A 21,300-nucleotide genomic window follows, 5' to 3' on the forward strand; every position below is an offset into this window, starting at 1 on the left:
TTTTTTTTTTTTCTGGAGGGCAGTGAAGATTAAGTGACTTGCCCAGGGTCACCCAGCTAGTAACTGTCAAATGTCTGAGGCTAGATTGAACTTGGGTACTCCTGAATCCAAGGCCAGTGCTTTATCCACTGTGCCACCTAGCTGCCCCTCTACTTCAAATCTAACTAAAAACTAAACAAGAAAGAAGTTAAGGAGATGATGAATAGAATTTTAGAAAAATTAGGTATGACATACCTGGAGAAAATTGAGTGGGAACAGAATTATATTTTTTTCTTAGTGTTACATGGCACCTACACAAAAATTGACTATGTCTTAGGGAAAAAGCGGATCAACAAAGTGGGCATAAAACTGGAAAAAGAAGAAAATAGAAATCCCCAGGATCAAGAGAGATCAATAAAATCAAAAGTAAGAAAAACCATTGACCTAATTAATAAAAGTAGGATCTGGTTTTATTTCTTAAACAACACAATAAAATAGATAAACTATTGGTTAATTTGATTTTTTTACAAAAGAAAGACAACCAAATTACCAGTACGAAAAATGAAAAGGATGAGTTCCTCATCAATGAAAAATGAAATTAAAGCAATTAAGAACTATTTTGCCCAATTATATACCAGTCTATATCTGACAATCTAAGTGAAATGGATGAATTTGTGTTGTTCAGTCATGTCTGATTCTTTGTGATCCCATTTAGGGTTTTCTTTACAAAGATATTTCAGTAGTTTGCCATTTCCTTCTCCAGTTCCTTTTACAGATGAGAAAATTGAGGCAAATGGGGTTAAGTGACTTGGCCAGGGTCACACAGCTAGTAAACATCAATCCAGATTTGAATTCGGAAGGATGAATCTACCTGACTTCAAGCTGGCAATGGCACTGTATACACTTTGCCACCTAGCTGTTCCATGCCCAATGGCCCAGAATAACAGAAAAGAAAAGAAAATGCTTAAGTAACCCCAACTTAGATAAAGAAATTGAATTCACCATTAATGAGCTGCCAAAGGAAAAAAATCTCCGGGACCAGATGGACTCACAAGTGAATACTACTAAACACTTAAAAAACAATTAATTCTAATACTATATAAGCTATTTGGGAAAATAGACAAGGAAAGGATCCTTCCAGATTCCTTTTATGACACAAATGTAGTGCTAATACTTTAAAGAAAGACAAAGGTAGAGACAGTATCATAAGAAAATCATGATTATCTCAATAGGATGCAGAAAGCTTTTGATAAAAGTATAACAATTTCTATTAAAACACTAGAGGGGGGCAGTTAGGTGGCACAGTGGATAAAGCACTGGCTCTGGATCAGGAAGACCCGGTTCAAAATGTGGGTTCAGACACTTGACACCTACTTGCTGTGTGACCCTGGGCAAGTCACTTAACCCATACTGCCCCACCCCAAACCACACACACACACACACACACACACACACACACACACACACACACACCACTAGAAAGTATAGGACTAAATAGAGCTTTCCTTAAAATGTTACGTAATGTCTATCTAAAACCATCAGCAAGCATTGTCTGCAACAGGTATAAACTAGAAGCCTTCCCAGTAAGATCAAGGGTAAAGCAAGGATACTCTTTTGTTTTGTTTTTACTGTTTTTTATGAGAATTTTCTTTTTTCCCAAATTACATGTAAAAATAATTTTTAATGTTGATTTTTAAAACTTTGTTCCAAATTCTCTTCTTCCCTTTCCCCTTCTTGAGAAAGAAAGAAATTCAATATAAGTTATACATGTGTAGTCATGCAAAACTGTCATTCAGTATTATAAAAGAAATGCTAGCTCTAGCAGTAAGAGAAGAAAAATTGAAGGAATTAGAGTAGGCAGTGATGAAATGAAAACCACTCTTTGCAGATGATATGATGCTATGCATAGAGAATCCTAGAGAATTAACTGAAAGACTAGTTGAAATAATTAAGAACTTTAGCAAAGTTGCAGGATATAAAATAAACCCACATAAGTCATCAGCATTTTTTATATAACCAACAAAGTCCAGCAACAAGAAATAGAAATTCTATTTAAAATGACCATAGACAACATAAAATACTTAGGAATCTACCTACCAGGACAAACCCAGGAACTATATGAACACAAAATCAAAATACTTTTCACACAAATACAGTCACATGTAAATAATTGGAAAAATGTTAGTTGCTTATGGTTAGGCCAAGCCAATATTTTTTAAAACGACAATTTTATCTAAATTAATCTAGTCACTCAGTGTCATACAATCAGATTCCCAAACAATATTTCATAGGGCTAGAAAAAAATCATAGCAGAATTCTTTTTTTTTTTTTTTTTGGTGGGGCAATGGGGGTTAAGTGACTTGCCCAGGGCCACACAGCTAGTAAGTGTCAAGTGTCTGAGGCTGGATTTGAACTCAGGTACTCCTGAATCCAGGGCCAGTGCTTTAAGCAGAATTTATTTTGAAGAATGTCGTCAAGAATATCAAGGGAATAGATGGGGAAAAAAAGTAAAGGAAAGTCTCCTATCATTATTTGATCTCAAAGTGTAATACAAAACAGTAATCATCCTATAATCATCAAAATCTGGTACTGGCTAAGAAATAGAATGGTGATCCATGGAATAGATTAGATAAACCATACATGAAATGACCATAGTAAGCTAGTTTTTAATAAAGAAATATCCCAGGTTTGGGCATAAGAACTTATCATTTGGCAGTAACTGCTGGGAAAACAGGAAAGCTGTTTGGCAAAAACTAGGTATAGACAAACACTTCACATTGTATACCAAGATAAGGTCAAAATGGGTACCTAATTTAGACATAGAGTGCTGCCATAAATAAATTAGGAGATCATGAAATAGTTTACCTGTCAGATCTATGGATAAGGGAAGAATTTATGACTAAAGAAGAGATATATAGCATTACAGGATATAAGATGAGTAATACTGATTACATTAAATTTAAAAGTTTTTGCACAAATAAAACTAATGTAGTTAAGATGAGAAGGAAAGCAGAAAACTGGAGAAAATAATTTTACCACTTTTTTCTGATAAAGACCTCATTTTTCAAATATATAGAGAATTCAGTCAAATTTATATGAATAGAAGTCATTCCCCAATTGACAAATGGTCAAAGAATATGAAAAAGCAGTTTTTAGATGAAGAAATCAAAGTTAGATACAGTCATTTGAAAAAATGCTTTAAATCATTATAAGAAAAATGCAAATAAAAACAAATGAGGTATCATGCACTTCACACCTATCAGATTGACTAATATCACAGAAAAGGAAAATGTCAAGTGTTGGAAGGGTTTGGAAAAATTGGGACGCTAATTTAGTGTTTGGTGGAATTACAAACTGATTCATCAATTCTGGGGGAACAATATGGAACTCTGCCCAAAGGGCTATAAAACTGTTAATACCCTTTGACTCAGCATTATCATTCTCTACTATGTCTGTATCCCATTGGTAAAGAGGTGTGGTAATCTAAAAATGAAGTGTAGCTGGTTGGGGTCCCTCATAAAATGGTGATCCTGGCCAGAGACTAACCAACGAAAGAGAGCAGGCCCTGGGATGACAATATATCAAGGTGAGAAAGGCTGCTGGTCAGAAAGTAAAAACAGTTTAAAGAGTGAGTATAGCTGGGAGTACAAATCTAGATACTGTCTTTTGGGGGGGGCGGGGCATGGGGCTTAGGTGACTTGCTCAGGGTCACACAGCTGCTAGTAAGTGTTAAGTGTCTGGGGCCAGATTTGAACTCAGGTACTCCTGACTCCAGGGCCAGTGCTTTATCCACTGTACCACCTAGCTGCCCCTAGATACTGTCTTTTATATTGATTATGAGTTTAACCAAAGCACAAATTTATAAGGCATATGATAGTTTTATCCTCCTAATGCTAACTTTTTAATAAACATTTGCAATATGTACTAATGTAACAATTTGTAAAGTCTCCTTAGGGCAAATACTTTTATTTTCTTTGCAGTACCAAGCATATTTTAAAAATTCATTATTAATTCACCTCTTGGAGTTGCTATTTCCTTTTTAATTTTGTTTCCATTCTTGATACTTCTAGATTTTATTTAAAAAAGTACTGAAAGGAGAGGTAACACCTGATCATCTCATAAGAATGAGTCCCGAAGAACTAGCTTCTAAAGAATTAGCTGCCTGGAGACGAAGAGAAAACAGACATGTAAGATTGTGTGCATAGATGTACATATGTGCACATGCTCATAGTTTTAAGCTATTAAATATGGCAGGACTCTGTTCCCTATTCTTTGGCTCACTGTTTCACATTCTTCCCTGTCACTTAGAAAGTATTTCCTTACTACATCATGGAACTTGTACCTATTCTCTTTTCCTGATTTGAAGAGTTTGAAACAGTTTTCTTATTCTCTAACTACCAATATTTTCTCCTCTGCTCTCTGTGCTTTACCTATGGCCCTGCCCAACTATAACCCAAACACTCTCATTTTCTGATATTTCCATAACAAAAGCTTTGAAGTATTAAATATTATAAATATTATAGAAACAGAATTGTAAAGATTGTAGTTTATGCATGTTTTTAGCCATAGCTAGCACTGTTCCTCAAGTCATCATGTATACATACCTCTATTAAAAAGTAGACTTGGTGCCAATTCTGAAGGGTAGTAGATCTTAATTTGTTATACCATGCTTGTACACGTATTTCCTTTCTTTGACATAGTTATTCTGTCCTCTTTGGAGCATAAAATAAGGAAAAAAGCTTTTACCTTAAATGTCTTCCCTCTTATCTCCATTTCCCCTCCAGACAACAATAAACTACAAAGATGCACAAAACTTCCCCAGCATTGAAATGCTACTAATGACTACCATCATGGGTCTTTTGATGTATTTAAGATAATAAATTAGAGCAATGTAAATGTGAAGGTAGCTTCCACTTGCCTTACAGCTTAACTGGGCACTTCCTTTGTTTATTTTTTGCATTAAATTGAATATATTATACTTGTCAAAGTAAAACATTAAATTTAAAAAAAAAAAACAAGAAAGCAGGTATTGATTGATCCTTGGTCACTTAACATGAGTGTGGTCAAAGGGAGGGGAGAGCAAAGTTAGCTTTCACTTTTTTATTTCATTTTCCCCTCTCTTCTTCTCATCCTGTAACATTGTGGTGGTGGTTGGGGGAAGTATTAGCATGTGAGGTAGGGTTACTCAGCTGCCTCTCCCTTTTTTCTAATTTCTTACCTCCCTACCCCTTGTCATCTAAGTTTGGTCTGCAGTTAATTGTAGCTTGTACTGAGAGGTTTTATTCAGGGCAAATGTGTAGTAGCTATTTTAGATTTTTGAGAATTCAATGAATTTCTAACTTTTCCTGGACACTCCTATACACTAAACAGAGATCGTATCAGTTTTGTCTTTAACCCCAAATTTGAAACTTGAAAAAAGATTCTAAATATAAATACCATCTCAACTTGAATATCACTTTATAGTCTACCTTATTCCTTAGCCAGTTTACTTAAAAACATGATGGAACACACACTTGAGTTTCTATTTTTGTTCTTGAAAGTTTCTATTATTTTTCTTAAAGTTTTTTCTTCTAAGAATTCTGAATGAGTAACAAGAAATAATTATTTGCTCTACAGTTTCTTTCCATGTACCCTTGAAAAGCAGAGCATTTCCATGACTTATCTTCCTTTCTCTAATTATTTTGTCTAACTTGATAAATTTCATAATTTGTTTATACATTTAAAATTAAAGTATTTACATAGAAAAACACTTAATTTGCAGACCATTGAGATGATTGAAAAAGAACAGAGGGAAGTGGAAAGGCGTCCAATCACAAAAATTACTCACAAAGGTGAAATAGAAATTGAGAGTGATGCTCCAATGAAAGAACAAGAAGAAACCATGGAAATGCAGGTAATAATAAATACATTGTGCTAAAATGTAAGGCACTTTTAGAATAGGCAGCATGTGATTATATTTGGAATAGAAAGAAAACTAATTTCTTAAACTCCAAAAATATATGAGCCATTTTGAATAACTTGGTGGTGGTTGGTTTTTAAAATTTTTGTATATGGAAGCTTTTAAAATTTCTTCATAAAGTTTAGTTGAAGAGAAGTTTAAATTTATACTACAATTTTTTTCTATTTCTTCCATTTGTATGTTTTTAAAAACATTTTGTAGTTGTAATTTATAGTCATTGAAGAATACACACACAATTGTGGATGACAGTCTTTATTTTCTGAATAAGAAATACTCAGAATAAGAATTTTCGAAATAAATGTTCCTTAACTAGTAAGGGAATATCACTAATTAAATTTAACCTGAAAACCTATAAATAGTTAAGAAAATCCTTGTAGTAGCATGTCTGTTTTTGTAAATTTTGGGGCAGTATGGACAAGACCAGAAGAAAACATCATCTTGGAAAAAATACTGAGTTAGAAGTTCTGCATGATTATAGTCCCTGAATGTCACAAAGCTGGTTTTTCTGTCATTTTTTTTTAGGAATCTACTACTACTAAGCCCGTGGAGAAAGTAGAAGATTTAGAAAAAGAAGAGGTTGACTCTTTGTCTAAAGATACTACAAGCCAACATAAAAATCATCTTTTTGATCTTAACTGCAAGATATGTATAGGTAATTTTAAAAATACGAAATGTCTTCTATATGTAAGTTTATGATAATGAATCACTATTCAAAGAATATTAGAGTGCTTGCTGTTCTGTTCTTGCATTGCTCTGAACCATACAAAACAAAAATGATAATAGCCATTATCTATATAGTGCCTTACAGTTTACATTGTGCTTTATATTCATCATTTATATTCATCTTCTCTTTTGAAACTTAAAAAATTTCATTATTTCTTCTTCCTTCCAGACACAACTCAAGTACCACTGTCTACACGAAACCCTTCCTTTCACCCTAACTGCTAATTTAACTACTTTGCATTTATTTGTACATAATCTCTTTGTATTTGTTCTGTATTTATTTATATATGTGCTTGTTTTTTCCACCATAGAATGCAAGCTCTTTGTTAATAGGAATTGCTTCATATTTTTGTATTCATAGCCCCAATATCTAGTGCATCACCTGACTTAATAGGTACTTAATACCTGCTTGTTCATTGATTTGGTGCGAAACAGCATTATCCTAATTTTACAGATGAGGAAATAGAACTTTAGAGAGGTTGAGTGACTTTTCCATAGTCAAATAGCTAGTAATTAAGTGGCAGATTCAGAATTCAAACCCAAGTATTTTGTTTGTATATCCATTATTTTTTCCATTTTGGGGCCAATAGCAAATGTAATTCACATATGGATTTAAAGGTGTAGTTTGTGGAACTTTTTTTGAGGGGTAACTAATTACTAAAATGAGAGTTGATCTTAAGGCTTTGGTGTTAGTATTATACACTAAGAGAACTGGTGGTAGTAAGCAGTATCAATAGCATCATGACTGAATAGAGGGTTAGAATGAGATACTTGCATGTGTTTATTATTGCTGTTGCTTTGGGGCCTCAGACAAGCTGGTAATTGTAATTTGTCTGATAGCTTTGCCTTGCCTATGTTGAATTTATTTGTTGATTATTTTGTGCTTTATTAGGGAACATATAAAAATTATTACAGGTTGGGTGCGCCATTAGGAATTGTGCACAAAAAGAAAGCATTGTTTTGTTAGTGCTAAAGCAATGAGTAGGTATTTGGTGATAGGAAAGACTAATAAGGTTTAAGGGCTTGCCTAGTATTTTGATACTATTTTAGAATATGATATTAGAAAAATTCTTAAGCAACAGTACTTAAGCCAGTGTTCTTTTTTTTTTTTTTTTTTTTTTTTTTTTTTTTTTTGGTGAGGCAGTTGGGGTTAAGTGACTTGCCCAGGGTCGCACAGCTAGTAAGTGTTAAGTGTCTGAGGCCGGATTTGAATTCAGGTCCTCCTGAATCCAGGGCTGGTGCTCTATCCACTGTGCTACCTAGCTGCCCCCCACTGTTCTTAATACAGTATTTTAAAGTGCTTTATTCAGAATCACATAGTAGGAATATAGTTTTCATTTAGAAAAATGATAGGGAAAAATGTTATTTGCTGTTAGAATATTTTTGGCATTTCAGTAAGATAATAAAAGGGAGTAGATGGAAAGACTTAAATACTAAAAAGAATCCAATAATTTTAATTTTCAAGTGTGACAACATTTAATCATAGCATAAATTAATGCCATTTTCATAACTTTCCTAATTTTCTTTCTGGTATTTTTGTATACATTTGCAAGAGGCATTGTGGTCTAATGGAAAGGGCACTGGATTTGGAGTCAGAGGGAATGAATTTGAATCCTGGCTCAGCTACCTACTACTTTTTAAGACTAATCTCTAAACCTCCCTGAGACTCAGTTTCCTCATGTAAAATGAAGGAATTGGACTTGGTGAATCTCAATCTCCAAGGCATCTTGTAACCGAACATTCATATTAAACATGTTCTTTCTAAGTTGTAGTTAGAGTTCATGTGCATTCATAGCAATTAATTGCAGCTCTACATACTAGGAAGAAAATGATTTGTTTTAATGTAGCCTTAAAATTACTTTCAAACAGAGATAGAATATCAAGATCCTATTTTATTATAGTTCTATAGTTTCAGCATGAGTGAATTCATTGCTTAACTTTTTAAAAATTTTCTGCATCTATAAAATATTTATGATATAAAAATGGTAATTATTTTGTAATAAAGCCAGTTCCCTAAAATATCATAATAGAGGTTACAGGATCTATGATTTTTTCTTGAATTTTCTTAGGTATACTTTCACTCAGTGTCTGTAGTGAGTACCCTGTAGCTCATAGTCCATGTTCTAGTACCATAATGTAGCTCTCAGCAGTCATAAAGGGTTGGGGACCTAGCTCCTTAAGAAGTCTGCCACAGCTACTGGCCCTCTTCAGCTTTCTCTCTCCCACCCCACCAAACACTATTATACTTTATTCTCAATGTATTTCCCGTTGAGGAAGCAGGTGTCAGTCCTTTAATTATCTGTGTTTTCTTAGAAATAATAGAGGCAAAAACATAGCAGTTAAATTTTACCATAATAATTCTGGCTAAAACTACAGGATAAAGTCCAAAAGATGTTTCAGAAATAAGTTTTTTACACCTTTTTTGTTTCTCTAGGTCGAATGGCACCACCTGCCGATGACCTTTCTCCAAAAAAGGTGAAGGTTGCTGTTGGTGTAGCTCGTAAACATTCAGACAATGAAGCAGAAAATATAGCTGATGCATTGTCTTCAACATCAAATATTTTGTCTTCAGAATTCTTTGAAGAAGAGAAGCAAGAATCTCCAAAGTCAACGTTTTCTCCTGCTCCTCGGTAAATTTCCCCCTTGGAATATTAGATCATGAAGTTTAACTCATTTTGCGGTTAAGAAAACTAAGGTTGAAAGATTTTTTTTTCCTGCACAATAATACTAATGAACAACCAAAAAAAAAATCAACCTTAATTAAAAAAAAAATCTTCTGTCAAATTACCTTTGGAGTATTTACAAATTTCTTTTCTTTTTCTTTTTCTTTTTTTTTTTCCTGTGGGGCAATGAGGGTTAAGTGACTTGCCCAGGGTCACACAGTTAGTGTCAAGTGTCTGAGGCTGGATTTGAACTCAGGTCCTCCTGAATCCAGGACCAGTGCTTTATCCACTGTGCCATCTAGCTGCCCCCTATTTACAAATTTCTTGAGATCATTTTGTTAAATACACACTGAAAAAATTAGATTTTCCTTTTTGTCATCTGATAGTTATTATCTCAGAGGCCATAAACATAATTGGGAGAAAACAGCACTCTTTTGTTGTTGTTGTTGTTGTTGTTTTTTTTTGCAGGGCAATGAGGGTTAAGTGACTTGCTGAGTCACACAGCTAGTAAGTGTCAAGTGTCTGAGGCAGGGTTTGAACTCAGGTACTCCTGAATCCAGAGCCTGTACTTTACCACTGTGCCATCTAGCTGCCTCCAAACAGCACTCTTTTGGAAGGCATTTGCATAGATGAGTGAACAGAGCCATGAATCTTAAATGACTAATTGTGATGTTCCAAAAACGAAAGGTCACTAAAAAGAAAAGCTGCTTGCTTTCTTGGACCTTAGTCATAATGGGCAAAAAAGAAAATTTATAACTTTTATTCAAAAGGATATATAAAGAGGAATTAAAGTTTTTTGTTTTGTTTTTGCTGTATTTAAATGATGGTCTCAGATGATCAAATAGAAACTTGGTTTAATATTATACTATCTGAATCCTATTCTTGATGTGATTTTTTTTTCCTAGTCCTGAGATGCCTGGTGCTGTTGAAGTTGAATCTACTTTTTTGGCTCGATTAAACTTTATTTGGAAAGGTTTTATCAACATGCCTTCTGTAGCAAAGTTTGTTATCAAAGCCTATCCTGTGTCTGGATCACCTGAATATTTAACAGAGGTATTGTAAATTTCTGGTTATGTTCTTGTTTAGAGCTTATATTTTTTTAAGTGAAGCAAAATTCATTTAAAAAAACATTTCATTATAATACAAATTTGAAATTAGGGTTTCTTATTATTATTTAGGGAAGTAGAAAAGTTATAATTCCTTTTTATAACATCTCAGTTGTCTAGGAATTTAAAGGGATTTTTAGAGAACGTCTAGTCTAACGCCCTCATTTTAAAGATGAGAAAACTGAAGTTAAGTCACTTGTCCAAGGTCATTCCGGTTTTACCATATTTCTTCAGAGTTTAAGAAACGAGAGAATAGGTAAACCATCACACGAATCATTTTTTGGCCTTAAGCCTAACATAAAGGTTTTTGTGTGTGCATGCAAAGACTACTTAACCTGCGATTTAGTTTTTGTTGCTGTACATAATATACCTTCAGATATGCCTGTACATTATGTGCATTAATAAATCATCATTGTGTTATGTCTTAGAATTTTTTTTTTTTTTTGGTGAGGCAATTGGGATTAAGTGACTTGCCCAGGGTCACACAGCCAGTAAGTGTTAAGTGTCTGAGGCCGGATTTGAACTCCTCACTCCAGGGCCAGTGCTCTATCCACTTATGTCTTAGATTTGAGGCCAAAAAAATGTGTATTAGTAATGAATACCTGTTAAAAATATTTCCATTACTAGAAAAGAAAATTCAACTAAAAAGCATTGTGTAAGACAGTAAGGAAATTTTAGTTAGGAAATTTCCTTACTAACAGGAAATATGAAATGTACCTAAGTATGATGAAATGTATAATGTTGTAAGCCAAAGAAGTTTAGACATAATGCTATCAAAAAATTTGAGGAGGAGGAGAAAAGATCACTTTCAGGCTGGGCATGGAAATGGGAGAAAACTTTTGGAAGGAGGAAGTACTCCAGCTGGATTTTGAAAGAAGATAAGGTTTTCAGCAGTTGGCAATATGGATCCAGATGGGTAATGGTGTGAAATAAGATTTGAAGTGTATGTTGTGACCAAATTGTGAAGAGCCTTAAACCCTAAGCTATAAAGAATTTTTATTTTATCATATAAACACTAAAGAATAACCGAAGGAATTTAATCAGTAGAATAACATGATCTGGCCTGTGTGTATTTATTTTAGCAACCATATGGATGAATTGGGGCATCTGGGTGGCACAATGGATACAGTGCCAGTCCTGACGTTAGGAAGATACATCTTCCTGAGTTCAAATTTGTCCTCAGACACTTAGATGTTGTATAACCCTGGACAAGTTACTTAACCCTGTTTGCCTCAGTCCTTCATCTATAAAATGAATTAGAGAAGGAAATGTGGCAAACTACTCCAGTATCTTTGCCAAGAAAACCCCAAATGGGCTCATGAAAGTTGGACACAACTGAACTGAGTGAACAGCAACAACAAAAATGAAATTAATTGGAGGAGGATCATCAGCAGATAGTTTGAAATGTTGGCGAGATTGAGTCAAGAGAAATAGATATTAGTCATTTGACCAGAGGTGATAATTGAACCCATAAAGTAGGGTGGTTGGGAAAGAAGCCAGATTTCAGGAGGTTAAGGGGAACACAGCAAATATATGTAGCTCTCAATAGAAATTTAGTTAGTAAAAGGCAAGGAGAGCTATAAGACAATAGTTAAAGGAGGTAGCAGCACAAAGGGGATAGTTTTTCTTTTTACTGAGCCTCGATGTAGGAAGAAGAGAAAGAGCCAGCATAGGGAAAAGGACAAATTGACGAGGAAAGAGGGGCTAATTGAGCTGGGAGATTGAAAGGCTCAATCACCAATGCCTGGTACTTGGCGTTGGCAAGGAGAAAGGATTCCTAGAATCTAGAGAATGGTGCCATAAAAGGTTTAAAGGCATTCAGATTTTGGTTTGGAGTATGTTAGAGTCTTGCTATCAGGTGTTTTTCTGTAGCACAGAATAAGGGGAAAAAAAGAATCTCCATTATTTCTTCAGCTTTAAAATTTTAGCTTCAAATTTAAATAAAAATTGTGTGCCAACAAATCACAGTTTTCCTTGCTTCTCATATTGATTTAGTACTTGGTGGAGACAACTGGAATTTCCTTTGATTATCTGATGCCTGCTTTAATGTATGTATCTATAGAACTCAAGGCTGGCTTTCAAAGAGTTACAAAATAATGAGCAAGAGCAAAGAGGGGCATGAATTGAAATCTAGTTGAAAGGATCTTCGTAAAAGTTTTAAAGTTTATTAAAAATTCCCAAAGGACTTAAAATCAAGATATCATAGAATTAACCAAAATGGGGGGAAAGTTAGAATCTGTGCTTTTCAAATACTAAAAAGACAGTGGGAGTATATGAGAGAAGGTTGTTTTATGTTCAATAGAATTATAGAAAAAGCATGTGGTATTTAAAAGATGGTAAATTGGAAATGAGGTTTGTCAAATTTCATTTTCACCTCGATTATAAAAAGTTGTGTCATATTACTTAATTCCTCAATGCTTCAGTTTCCCCATATTTACTTTGTTTAATTCAATTTAATTGTGTAGATATAGATAAATCTAGAGCACACTGAGTTTATGCCTGCTGGGGCAGTCTGTGTTTGCCCTACTCAGTAAGGGGGGACCTTAGAGTTGAGGATACACAGCCTAAGAGTAGTCAGAAACACACTAAACAAACTACAGTTGCTATGGCAATCAGCTTAAATCCATAAAGGTATAGGAATGAAATGAATCACTGCAGGATGTTGTATATGAAAATAAAAATATTTGATATTGTGAAAAAATTTGACTTTGGAATGCAATTATGTTTTTTACATTCTATGCATTAGTCTACTTCATCTCTCAGGAAACTTGTGCTTATTAAAGAAAAATACCGTTTGATCTAGGTCATATAGGTTCAATATAGCTTTCTTTTCCAGATGAATTTATGAGACTTCTTTGATTTTGAAGAGATTTGCTTTTTTTCCCTGTCTCTTAAGATATTATTTCCAGGTGGTTGCTTTACTCCATTTTTACTTTCAACCTAAATGTATATACATCATAGGTATTACTTAGTCTTCAGGGGAAAAATAATAGAAATCCATTAACTAGATTTCCCAGTACACTAATGACAAAACATTAATACATAATTTAAGGTACATGTAAACACCTGATTCATAAATTGATTTCCTTATATAAATCTCATTGGAAGAAGATTTGATCATTACTATTATCTGGTGTCTTTACAACAGGATCTACCAGATAGTATTCAAGTAGGTGGCAGGATATCACCTCAAACTGTTTGGGATTATGTGGAGAAAATAAAAGCTTCAGGAACTAAGGTAAGGTACATTTTAATGTTGTTAGCCATGGAAATGTGAAATTGTACCTCACACCTGTGTGTGTGTGTGTGTGTGTGTCTGTCTGTCTAAGTTCCCTATGGGAAGGACACTGTGCAACAAAAAAAGTGAACTCTGCATTTGTGGAGTTGGAAGATTTTATTCTTTTTAAGAGCCACACTTCCATTCTGGTGAATAGCTGAGTGGAGATTTCCCCTATAAGGATACCAAACTTGGTATGTGTTGAGAGTTAAATTGGGGTGTGGAACCAGGCTAGTTTTCATCCTAAAGGAGTTACAATTCTAATTCTGTTGAGCTTGCTGTGTCAGCTCAGACAAGCCAGGAAAAAACTTTACCGAATAACAAAGGTCATAAACTTAGAATTTTGTTACTTAATTTACAGAGAAATGATTAGTAGTGTATATCAATTGTCACAGTGAAGAGACCAAAAGAGCCTAGAAACCACCTCAGCCAACAAACACTTCATTCCATGCCAGGTGGGAAGATATGGCAGCCAAAGCATCAAGTTTAGAATATAAATTTGCTTGTAGAATCTAACAAAAAAAGGCAATAGAAGATTATGAGCAGAAGCAATAAAAGGGAAAAACAAGTTTACTGAAAATCTGGTAAGATACTCATTGAAATCAAATTATTCTGAGGGTATTTAGAGACAAAACTGGAAAAGATCTGTCGTGATGCCTATTGTAAATCTTTTTGTGACTTCATTAAATTATTATTAAACACCTTCTATTCTTAACATCACACTCCTCTGGGTGCTGCATGAGAAAATTTAAATCGAACTAAAGAAAACAAGGTGAGAGAATAAAAAAGTATGATTCAGGAGATCGAAATGGTTCCTTAAGGTATCTTAGCTATCAAGCTATTTTCCATGCATATCAACAATAACTAGCTTACACTGGCATAAAATGTAAAATGCAAGTGTATCCTCACTAAATGTCTTCATCAATGAAGTGGAGGATTTTCGACATAGAATCCAAATCAGAGGGTTCTTAACAGGATCTGTGAACTTGGGTAGGTAAAAAATACATCTTTATTTTTATTAACCTCTTAATAAAATTTAGCATCTCCTAATTAAGAATTTTTAAAAAACTAAAACTTTATTTTAAGGAGACCACAGAGAACAGACTGCCAAAGAGGTCCCTGAAACACAAAAAGTTTTCAGAACTTTTGATAAAAATGGAAGCACAATTCCTTATAGATATTGAGATCTTCCAGATGTTCCTGTCAGAGGATATGGTGATCATATTGCATTCGAGGAAATTTCAGAGTATCTTAGTTGACATCCATAATTACTCAACAGAACTTAGTCTCATTTGTATACACAGGGAAATCTAAATAAAGAATAATCACTGTCTGTATTATGGTAATCAGTTGAATGATAGAACTGTTTTTCTATGAATTTGAACCAGTACTGAAAATGGGTAATGAGCTGGGCCCAGAGTTGAATAGGAGATATTGTGCAAGGATGGATTTCTTTTAGGAAATTGTTCATGGATTTTTACTAACTACCACACACATCTTCAAGCAGCAGATACTGTTTTTTTGGAGCATCTGTATTCTTTCTAAAATGGCTGTAACATATGGAATACCATTGTCTCTCAAGATTCAAAATTGTAGGTTTGAGTTATGTGCAGACATGAGTAGTCATCAAAATAGTATTAGCAAGTAGTTAGTTATAAAGGATGTCGTCAGATTGATATATGGCTAGAATAGGAATAGGGTTGATCATCTATTGAGAGAAACCACAAGTGCCATTGGTATCCATGCAGTGTCATAAGATCAAGAAGTAGCCCTCAGAATGAAAGGTTTATGAAAAGAATTAGTCAAAAGTTACATGGGGTAAGAAAATATCAAAATGGTGTATACGGTTTGAGAGAGTATCCACATTGATAATAGATTCATTATGCTATTAAAAGAGAAAAATATGTTAAGTTGAAATGGGCTTCTGTTAACATGACCTACCCAAAGTTTTTCCGACTCTAAAGCCAGCTTTCATTTTACTATGTATGCCATGTAAAAAGTTAGGAAGAAAGAGAGCTGGAGGGAGAGTGTGCCTAAGATAGTTAAAGTCTTTTAAAGGTAAGTAACTGAAGTACATAATTTTGAATTATTTGGAAAATTTACTTATGTGTAACACCTAATGTCTTCACAATGTTTGATAAATTAGGCATTCATATAAATCTTAAACATTACCTCTCCACAGGGATAGGGAAAGGATAAATCAGATTTACAAAATCTTTATGAAATGGAATTGTTTTAAGTATTGTTTTTATTTAGGCTAAACTTTGATTATTTTTCTTACCAGGAAATTTGTGTGGTTCGTTTTACACCAGTGACTGAAGAAGATCAAATTTCTTACACATTACTGTTTGCATACTTCAGTAGCAGAAAGCGCTATGGTGTAGCTGCTAATAACATGAAGCAGGTTAAAGATATGTACCTTATTCCTTTGGGTGCCTCTGATAAAATTCCACACCCTCTTGTGCCTTTTGATGGACCTGGTAGGTATACAAATTAACAGTTATGATTAAAATTAAGTGTTATCCTTTGGCCAAACTCTTAAGTTCTTAGTACTTTTTCCTTCTGTAAAATTGCGTACTTAAAGCCAGTTTTTACAACTTTTATAAAAGACTAAAAGGAAAAAGGTAAAGATGTTAGTTTTTTATCTGAACTGAAATATTTATGTTTATATTAATTTGTGTTTTCATTTTTTACAGGGCTTGAACTACATAGACCTAATCTGTTGTTGGGCTTGATTATCCGTCAGAAAATGAAGAGGCAGTTTACTGCTAGTAGTAGCACAAGTCATGTAGATGAGACTCCTGAAAGTATCCCGATGACCTTGCCCCCAGATAAAAAAATTAAAATAGAGATTTCTAATGAGGAAGAGCCAGAGGACGAAAATGATTTTTTTAATTCCTTTACAACTGTATTACACAAACAGAGAAACAAACCTCAGCAGGCTTCTCAGGAAGAAAGCCCAGCTGTGATGGAGCCTATAGTAGAGTTACTTAAGCAAGAGCCTCCTAAACCTCTAAGGTTTCTTCCTGGTGTGTTGATAGGCTGGGAAAATCAACCTTCCACTCTTGACCTGGCAAATAAACCACTGCCAGTGGATGATATACTTCAAAGCCTTTTAGGTACTACTGGTCAGTTACATGAACCGACTAATAAGCCAGCAGTGGAACCAAGTGCTACTGAAGAAATACCTTTAATAAACGAAGTGAGCTTAAAAGAAGAAAAAATAGATGGTTTAAAGGATATAACTATTGGTGAAGCAGATGATACGAAAATAAAAGGGAATGATCCACCCAAATCTTCAGAAAATTCAGTAGTGGAAGAAGATACACCAGTAGTGGGAACCTCTTTGCAATTATCAGGAACTTTGCCAGGTCTCACTCTCAGAGGAAAACCACCAGATGTTTCTACTGAAGCATTTTTAACAAATTTGTCTATTCAATCACAGAATGAAGAAACTGAAGAAGGTAAAGAGCGAGTAGCAAAAAGACAAGATCAAGAAAATGCTTCACAAGAAAACAAGACTTTAAATACTAGTTCTCCCACCACATCTAATGGAGGAAAAGGAAATGGAGATAACATGGGCACAAGTCCTGAAAGTATGACTGCTAATACATCAAGGTCCCCTCAATTCATTAATCTTAAGAGGGATCCCAGGCAGGCGGCTGGAAGAAATCAGCAGACAACTTTGGAAAACAAAGAGGGGGATAGTGGCCGAAATGAAGAAAAAAAAAACATACCATGTCTGTCACATGACAAAGAACACATTGGAATGCTATTAACCCAGCCTACAGATCTAGAGGAAAAAGAGACTCCTATAGAAAAAGACTCACATTTTCAGCACAGCAATGATTCAAAATGTGAGGATCAGCAGGTAGCAGCTTCAGTAGAAAATGTTTCTCAGGCAGAGGAGACAAAACATTTACAGGACGAGTCTTCAATGCAAAATATTGAAACTGTACACACGTTTCGAAGGGGATCAGCAGCAACGTCTTCATCTCATTTTGAAGCAGGAAACACATCTCAACCTGAATTTAATTCTAAAACCACCAACTTTACTTCAAAAAGCACGAGCCCAGGATCAGGTGGAAACTTTTCACCTGTTAGGCTACAGCAACACAACTTTCAGCATCCTAAATCTAGTCCCCCTGGCTTTCCATTTCCAGGGCCCCCTGCCTTTCCCCCACAAAGCATGTTTGGATATCCACCACATTTGCCACCTCCATTGCTTCCTCCACCAGGCTTTGGTTTTGCTCAGAATCCTATGATGCCTTGGCCACCTGTTGTTCATTTACCAGGTCAACCTCAACATTTCATGGGCCCTCATGCACAAGCATCAAGATTTTCAGGTCCACAAAACTTTTACCCTGTTAAAGATAACCGGAGACCAGAGAGGCGTCATAGTGACCCCTGGGGCAGACAAGACCAACAGCAGTTGGATAGATCATTTAGCAGGGTGAAAGGTGACCGGCAGAGATTTTATAGTGACTCACACCACCTAAAGAGAGAGAGACATGAAAAAGAATGGGAGCAGGAGTCTGAAAGACACAGACGTAGAGACAGAAACCAAGACAGGAAAAGCAGGGAAGAAGGACATAAAGACCAAGAGAGGTCACGGTTATCACACAGTGATCGAGGATCAGATGGAAAATCAAATAGAGATAATAGGAACATAGAGAAGAAACCAGATAAACCTAAAAATGAAGACCATGAAAAGGACAAAGAACGGGAGAAAAATAGGCATAATGAAAAGGACAGGGACAGACACCACAAAGATAGGGACCACACTGACAGAGCTAAAAGCAAAAGGTAAAAGATGCAGGCTGTTTCAAAATGGCATTTAAATAACTGTTGTATGATTCATCTTAAAATTTTGTAAGAATGCCTGCTAGGATTGTGCCATCTTTTTAAAATTCAGTGTTGGTGTTTTGCAGAAATGTCTGTGTTTTGGTACAAAGCTCTATGTACCAATGCTTGTCATCCTTTACATCATACCAACTATTCCTAGGTATAGGAGTTTAATATTTTTCAAAAGTTTTACATTGCTGTATATTCAAAGATTTCTTTTATTAATATGCAATAAAGGCTTAGAAATTTTAGTTTTCTTCCTTAATTGGTAAATTTGGTTATATATGGAATATACTGCCTCATATAAATGTCCTTCAAGATAATTAATTCTTTAGGGCAAAGTTCACTGTAAGTTTATTTTAAAATTGCACTGTTTTTAAAGGAAGATGTAGAGGAGTTTAAAAATCCAAACTGAATTTTATTAATCAGATACTAATAATTTAGCTGAGCATTTTTTGACAAGCCTTTGGAAGCCCAAGCAGTACATTTATTGCTTTAAACTGCACTTGTTTAATAAGACATTTTTAATGCCATAAACTACAGCTTTGTAGTAGACCATTATTTTCCCTTTTGGCTCTTCAGAAACTTGAATACTTAAGCTTGTACATGATCTTGTGTTTTGCTATCCTTTTTACTGTAAAATGTAAATATTTTAAGGGATATTTTGATTCTTAATCTGATAAAATTTTCTCACCTATCTTGTGTGTTTGATTTCAAAACAGTAAAAGGATGCTTTTCTAGGTTTTAATTACACTTAAAACATACCTGTAACAGATACATAGAGCTAAATATACATCATCTATTGGTTAAAGAGAAAGAAAACCAGGAGTAGTTTTTTTTCCTTTCTTTCATACCCAGCTGACATTTTAAAAAGTATTTCCCTGAATGAATGTCAGAGTTGTATATTATCAGAGTGTACAGATATACTTCGCTCTACATACTTGTATTCCTGAAAAGTTGTGTGTAAATCAAATTTGTGTAAATTAAATGATTTTAAATCACAACAGTAGCTTTCTCTTTAAAGGAATCATTGTGACTTCTTTCACAGTGAATAATTACCCCCAATTTATCTTTAATTGTAAATCTGAATTTTAATATATAATGGCTTACTTAATGAGGTGCATAGGTATACTACATAAACTGTGACACCCTATTCAGCATTGTTGATGTAAATGGAGAATCTAAAATACATATTGTGTGACTGCTATAATTTAGAGTTTCTTGATGATACAAAGTAATACAGAATTTGAAGCCAAGAGAACTAAATTTTACTAGTTTATGTTCATGAGGATAATAAAAAGCATACAGAGGAGTATAGATATTAACCTGGGACATGCTCATTTTTTTATAGTTGAGAAAATTAGGTAAATTAAGAAGATGAAGCTTACCTGTCCATGTTACTGTTTGATAGCATTGGTAATGATTGCAGGGTGAAAGTAGAGGGTTTTAAAATTTGATTATTTCTATTTGGAGGATGGTGGGTGGTTGCCTATTTCATGAGAACCACTACAAACACTGTTTACTCTTACATTAATCATCAAAAATAACCTGAAATAAAACAGTTCTAATTCACCTGTTTAAACCTGGTTTAACTTTAACTTTACCTTTTTTTCTCTGAAAAATCATAATTTTAAAAATTGATCTTTAAAAATAGGAATCAAAATTGTGTATTTTAAATGAGGATTAATTACTCTTTAACATTATAAAAAAACTGGTTCCCAATTAAGAGGGGAAAGCCTTTAGCAACTTTGCCATTTCAAATGAGCCATTAAAAATCAGGAATAATTTAACTGACTTACCTGGTTCTGGTAATGGACATTATTTGCAAGCAAGATTTCTTGTTTCTTGGCCTTTCCAAAGTCTAGGTAAAGAAAGCCAGACTAGGTGATGGAGGGAAGACCAGGTTCCTAGCCATTTCTTGAGTTGAAATTGAAACAAAAAAAAATTAAGCTCTTTAGGGTATGGGTACCTGGAAAGTTAAGGGTTTAACAGTTCATGGGGAAGAAGGTTACTTTTGAATTGTGAAGAGTGAATGTGTCAAATTCTTGATAGGCCCCAAAACTTTTCTTCATTTCTCCCTTCCCTTTATTTATTTTTTTGGTGAGGCAGTTGGGGTTAAGTGACTTGCCCAGGGCCACACAGCCAGTAAGTGTCAAGTGTCTGAGGCTGGATTTGAACTCAGGTCCTCCTGACTCCAGGGCTGGCGCTCTATCCACTACGACACCTAGCTGTTCCCCTTCCCTTTATTTTTTATTTTTTTTTATTTTTTAGTGAGGCAATTGGGGTTAAGTGACTTGCCCAGGGTCACACAGCTAGTAAGTGTTAAGTGTCTGAGGCCAGATCTGAACTCAGGTCCTCCTGACTCCAGGGCTGGTGTTCTATCTACTGTGCCACCTAGCTGTCCCCCCTTTCCCTTTATTTTTAATGGGCAAAATGATTTAGAAGGAAAGGTAATTTTTTTGTAACCCTTTATATTGCTTTTTTTTTTTTTTTTTTGGTGAGGCAATTGGGGTTAAGTGACCTGCCCAGGGTCACACAGCCAGTAAGTGTCAAGTGTCTGAGGCTGGATCCGAATTCAGGTCCTCCTGAATCCAGGGCCAGTGCTCTATCCACTGTGCCACCTAGCTGCCCATATATTGCCTTCTAAAATTAAAGAACCCAGTTCTTTTTTTTTTAAGCTCCACTAATTTGTTTTCAACACTTTATATCCATAAAGCAGGAAGCATTTATAAGCAGTTTACCCTTAAC

At 34.7% G+C, this 21,300-nt stretch overlaps 1 protein-coding gene across 1 annotated transcript in view; it reads left to right on the forward strand.

Annotated features, from left to right (window-relative positions):
• Positions 1 to 20,696, forward strand: part of PHF3 (PHD finger protein 3) — a 108,051-nt gene extending 87,355 nt beyond the window's left edge. The window contains 8 exon segments of the mRNA XM_044001378.1: positions 4,050 to 4,166; positions 5,741 to 5,872; positions 6,461 to 6,590; positions 9,096 to 9,291; positions 10,230 to 10,377; positions 13,579 to 13,668; positions 15,992 to 16,187; positions 16,404 to 20,696. Of these exon segments, the coding sequence (XP_043857313.1) occupies positions 4,050 to 4,166; positions 5,741 to 5,872; positions 6,461 to 6,590; positions 9,096 to 9,291; positions 10,230 to 10,377; positions 13,579 to 13,668; positions 15,992 to 16,187; positions 16,404 to 18,517 (3,123 nt within the window). The 3' untranslated portion in view covers positions 18,518 to 20,696.
• Positions 20,697 to 21,300: the final 604 nt, after the last annotated feature.

The sequence above is a fragment of the Dromiciops gliroides genome, chromosome 4, assembly GCF_019393635.1.
Source record: "Dromiciops gliroides isolate mDroGli1 chromosome 4, mDroGli1.pri, whole genome shotgun sequence".
Taxonomy (NCBI): domain Eukaryota; kingdom Metazoa; phylum Chordata; class Mammalia; order Microbiotheria; family Microbiotheriidae; genus Dromiciops; species Dromiciops gliroides.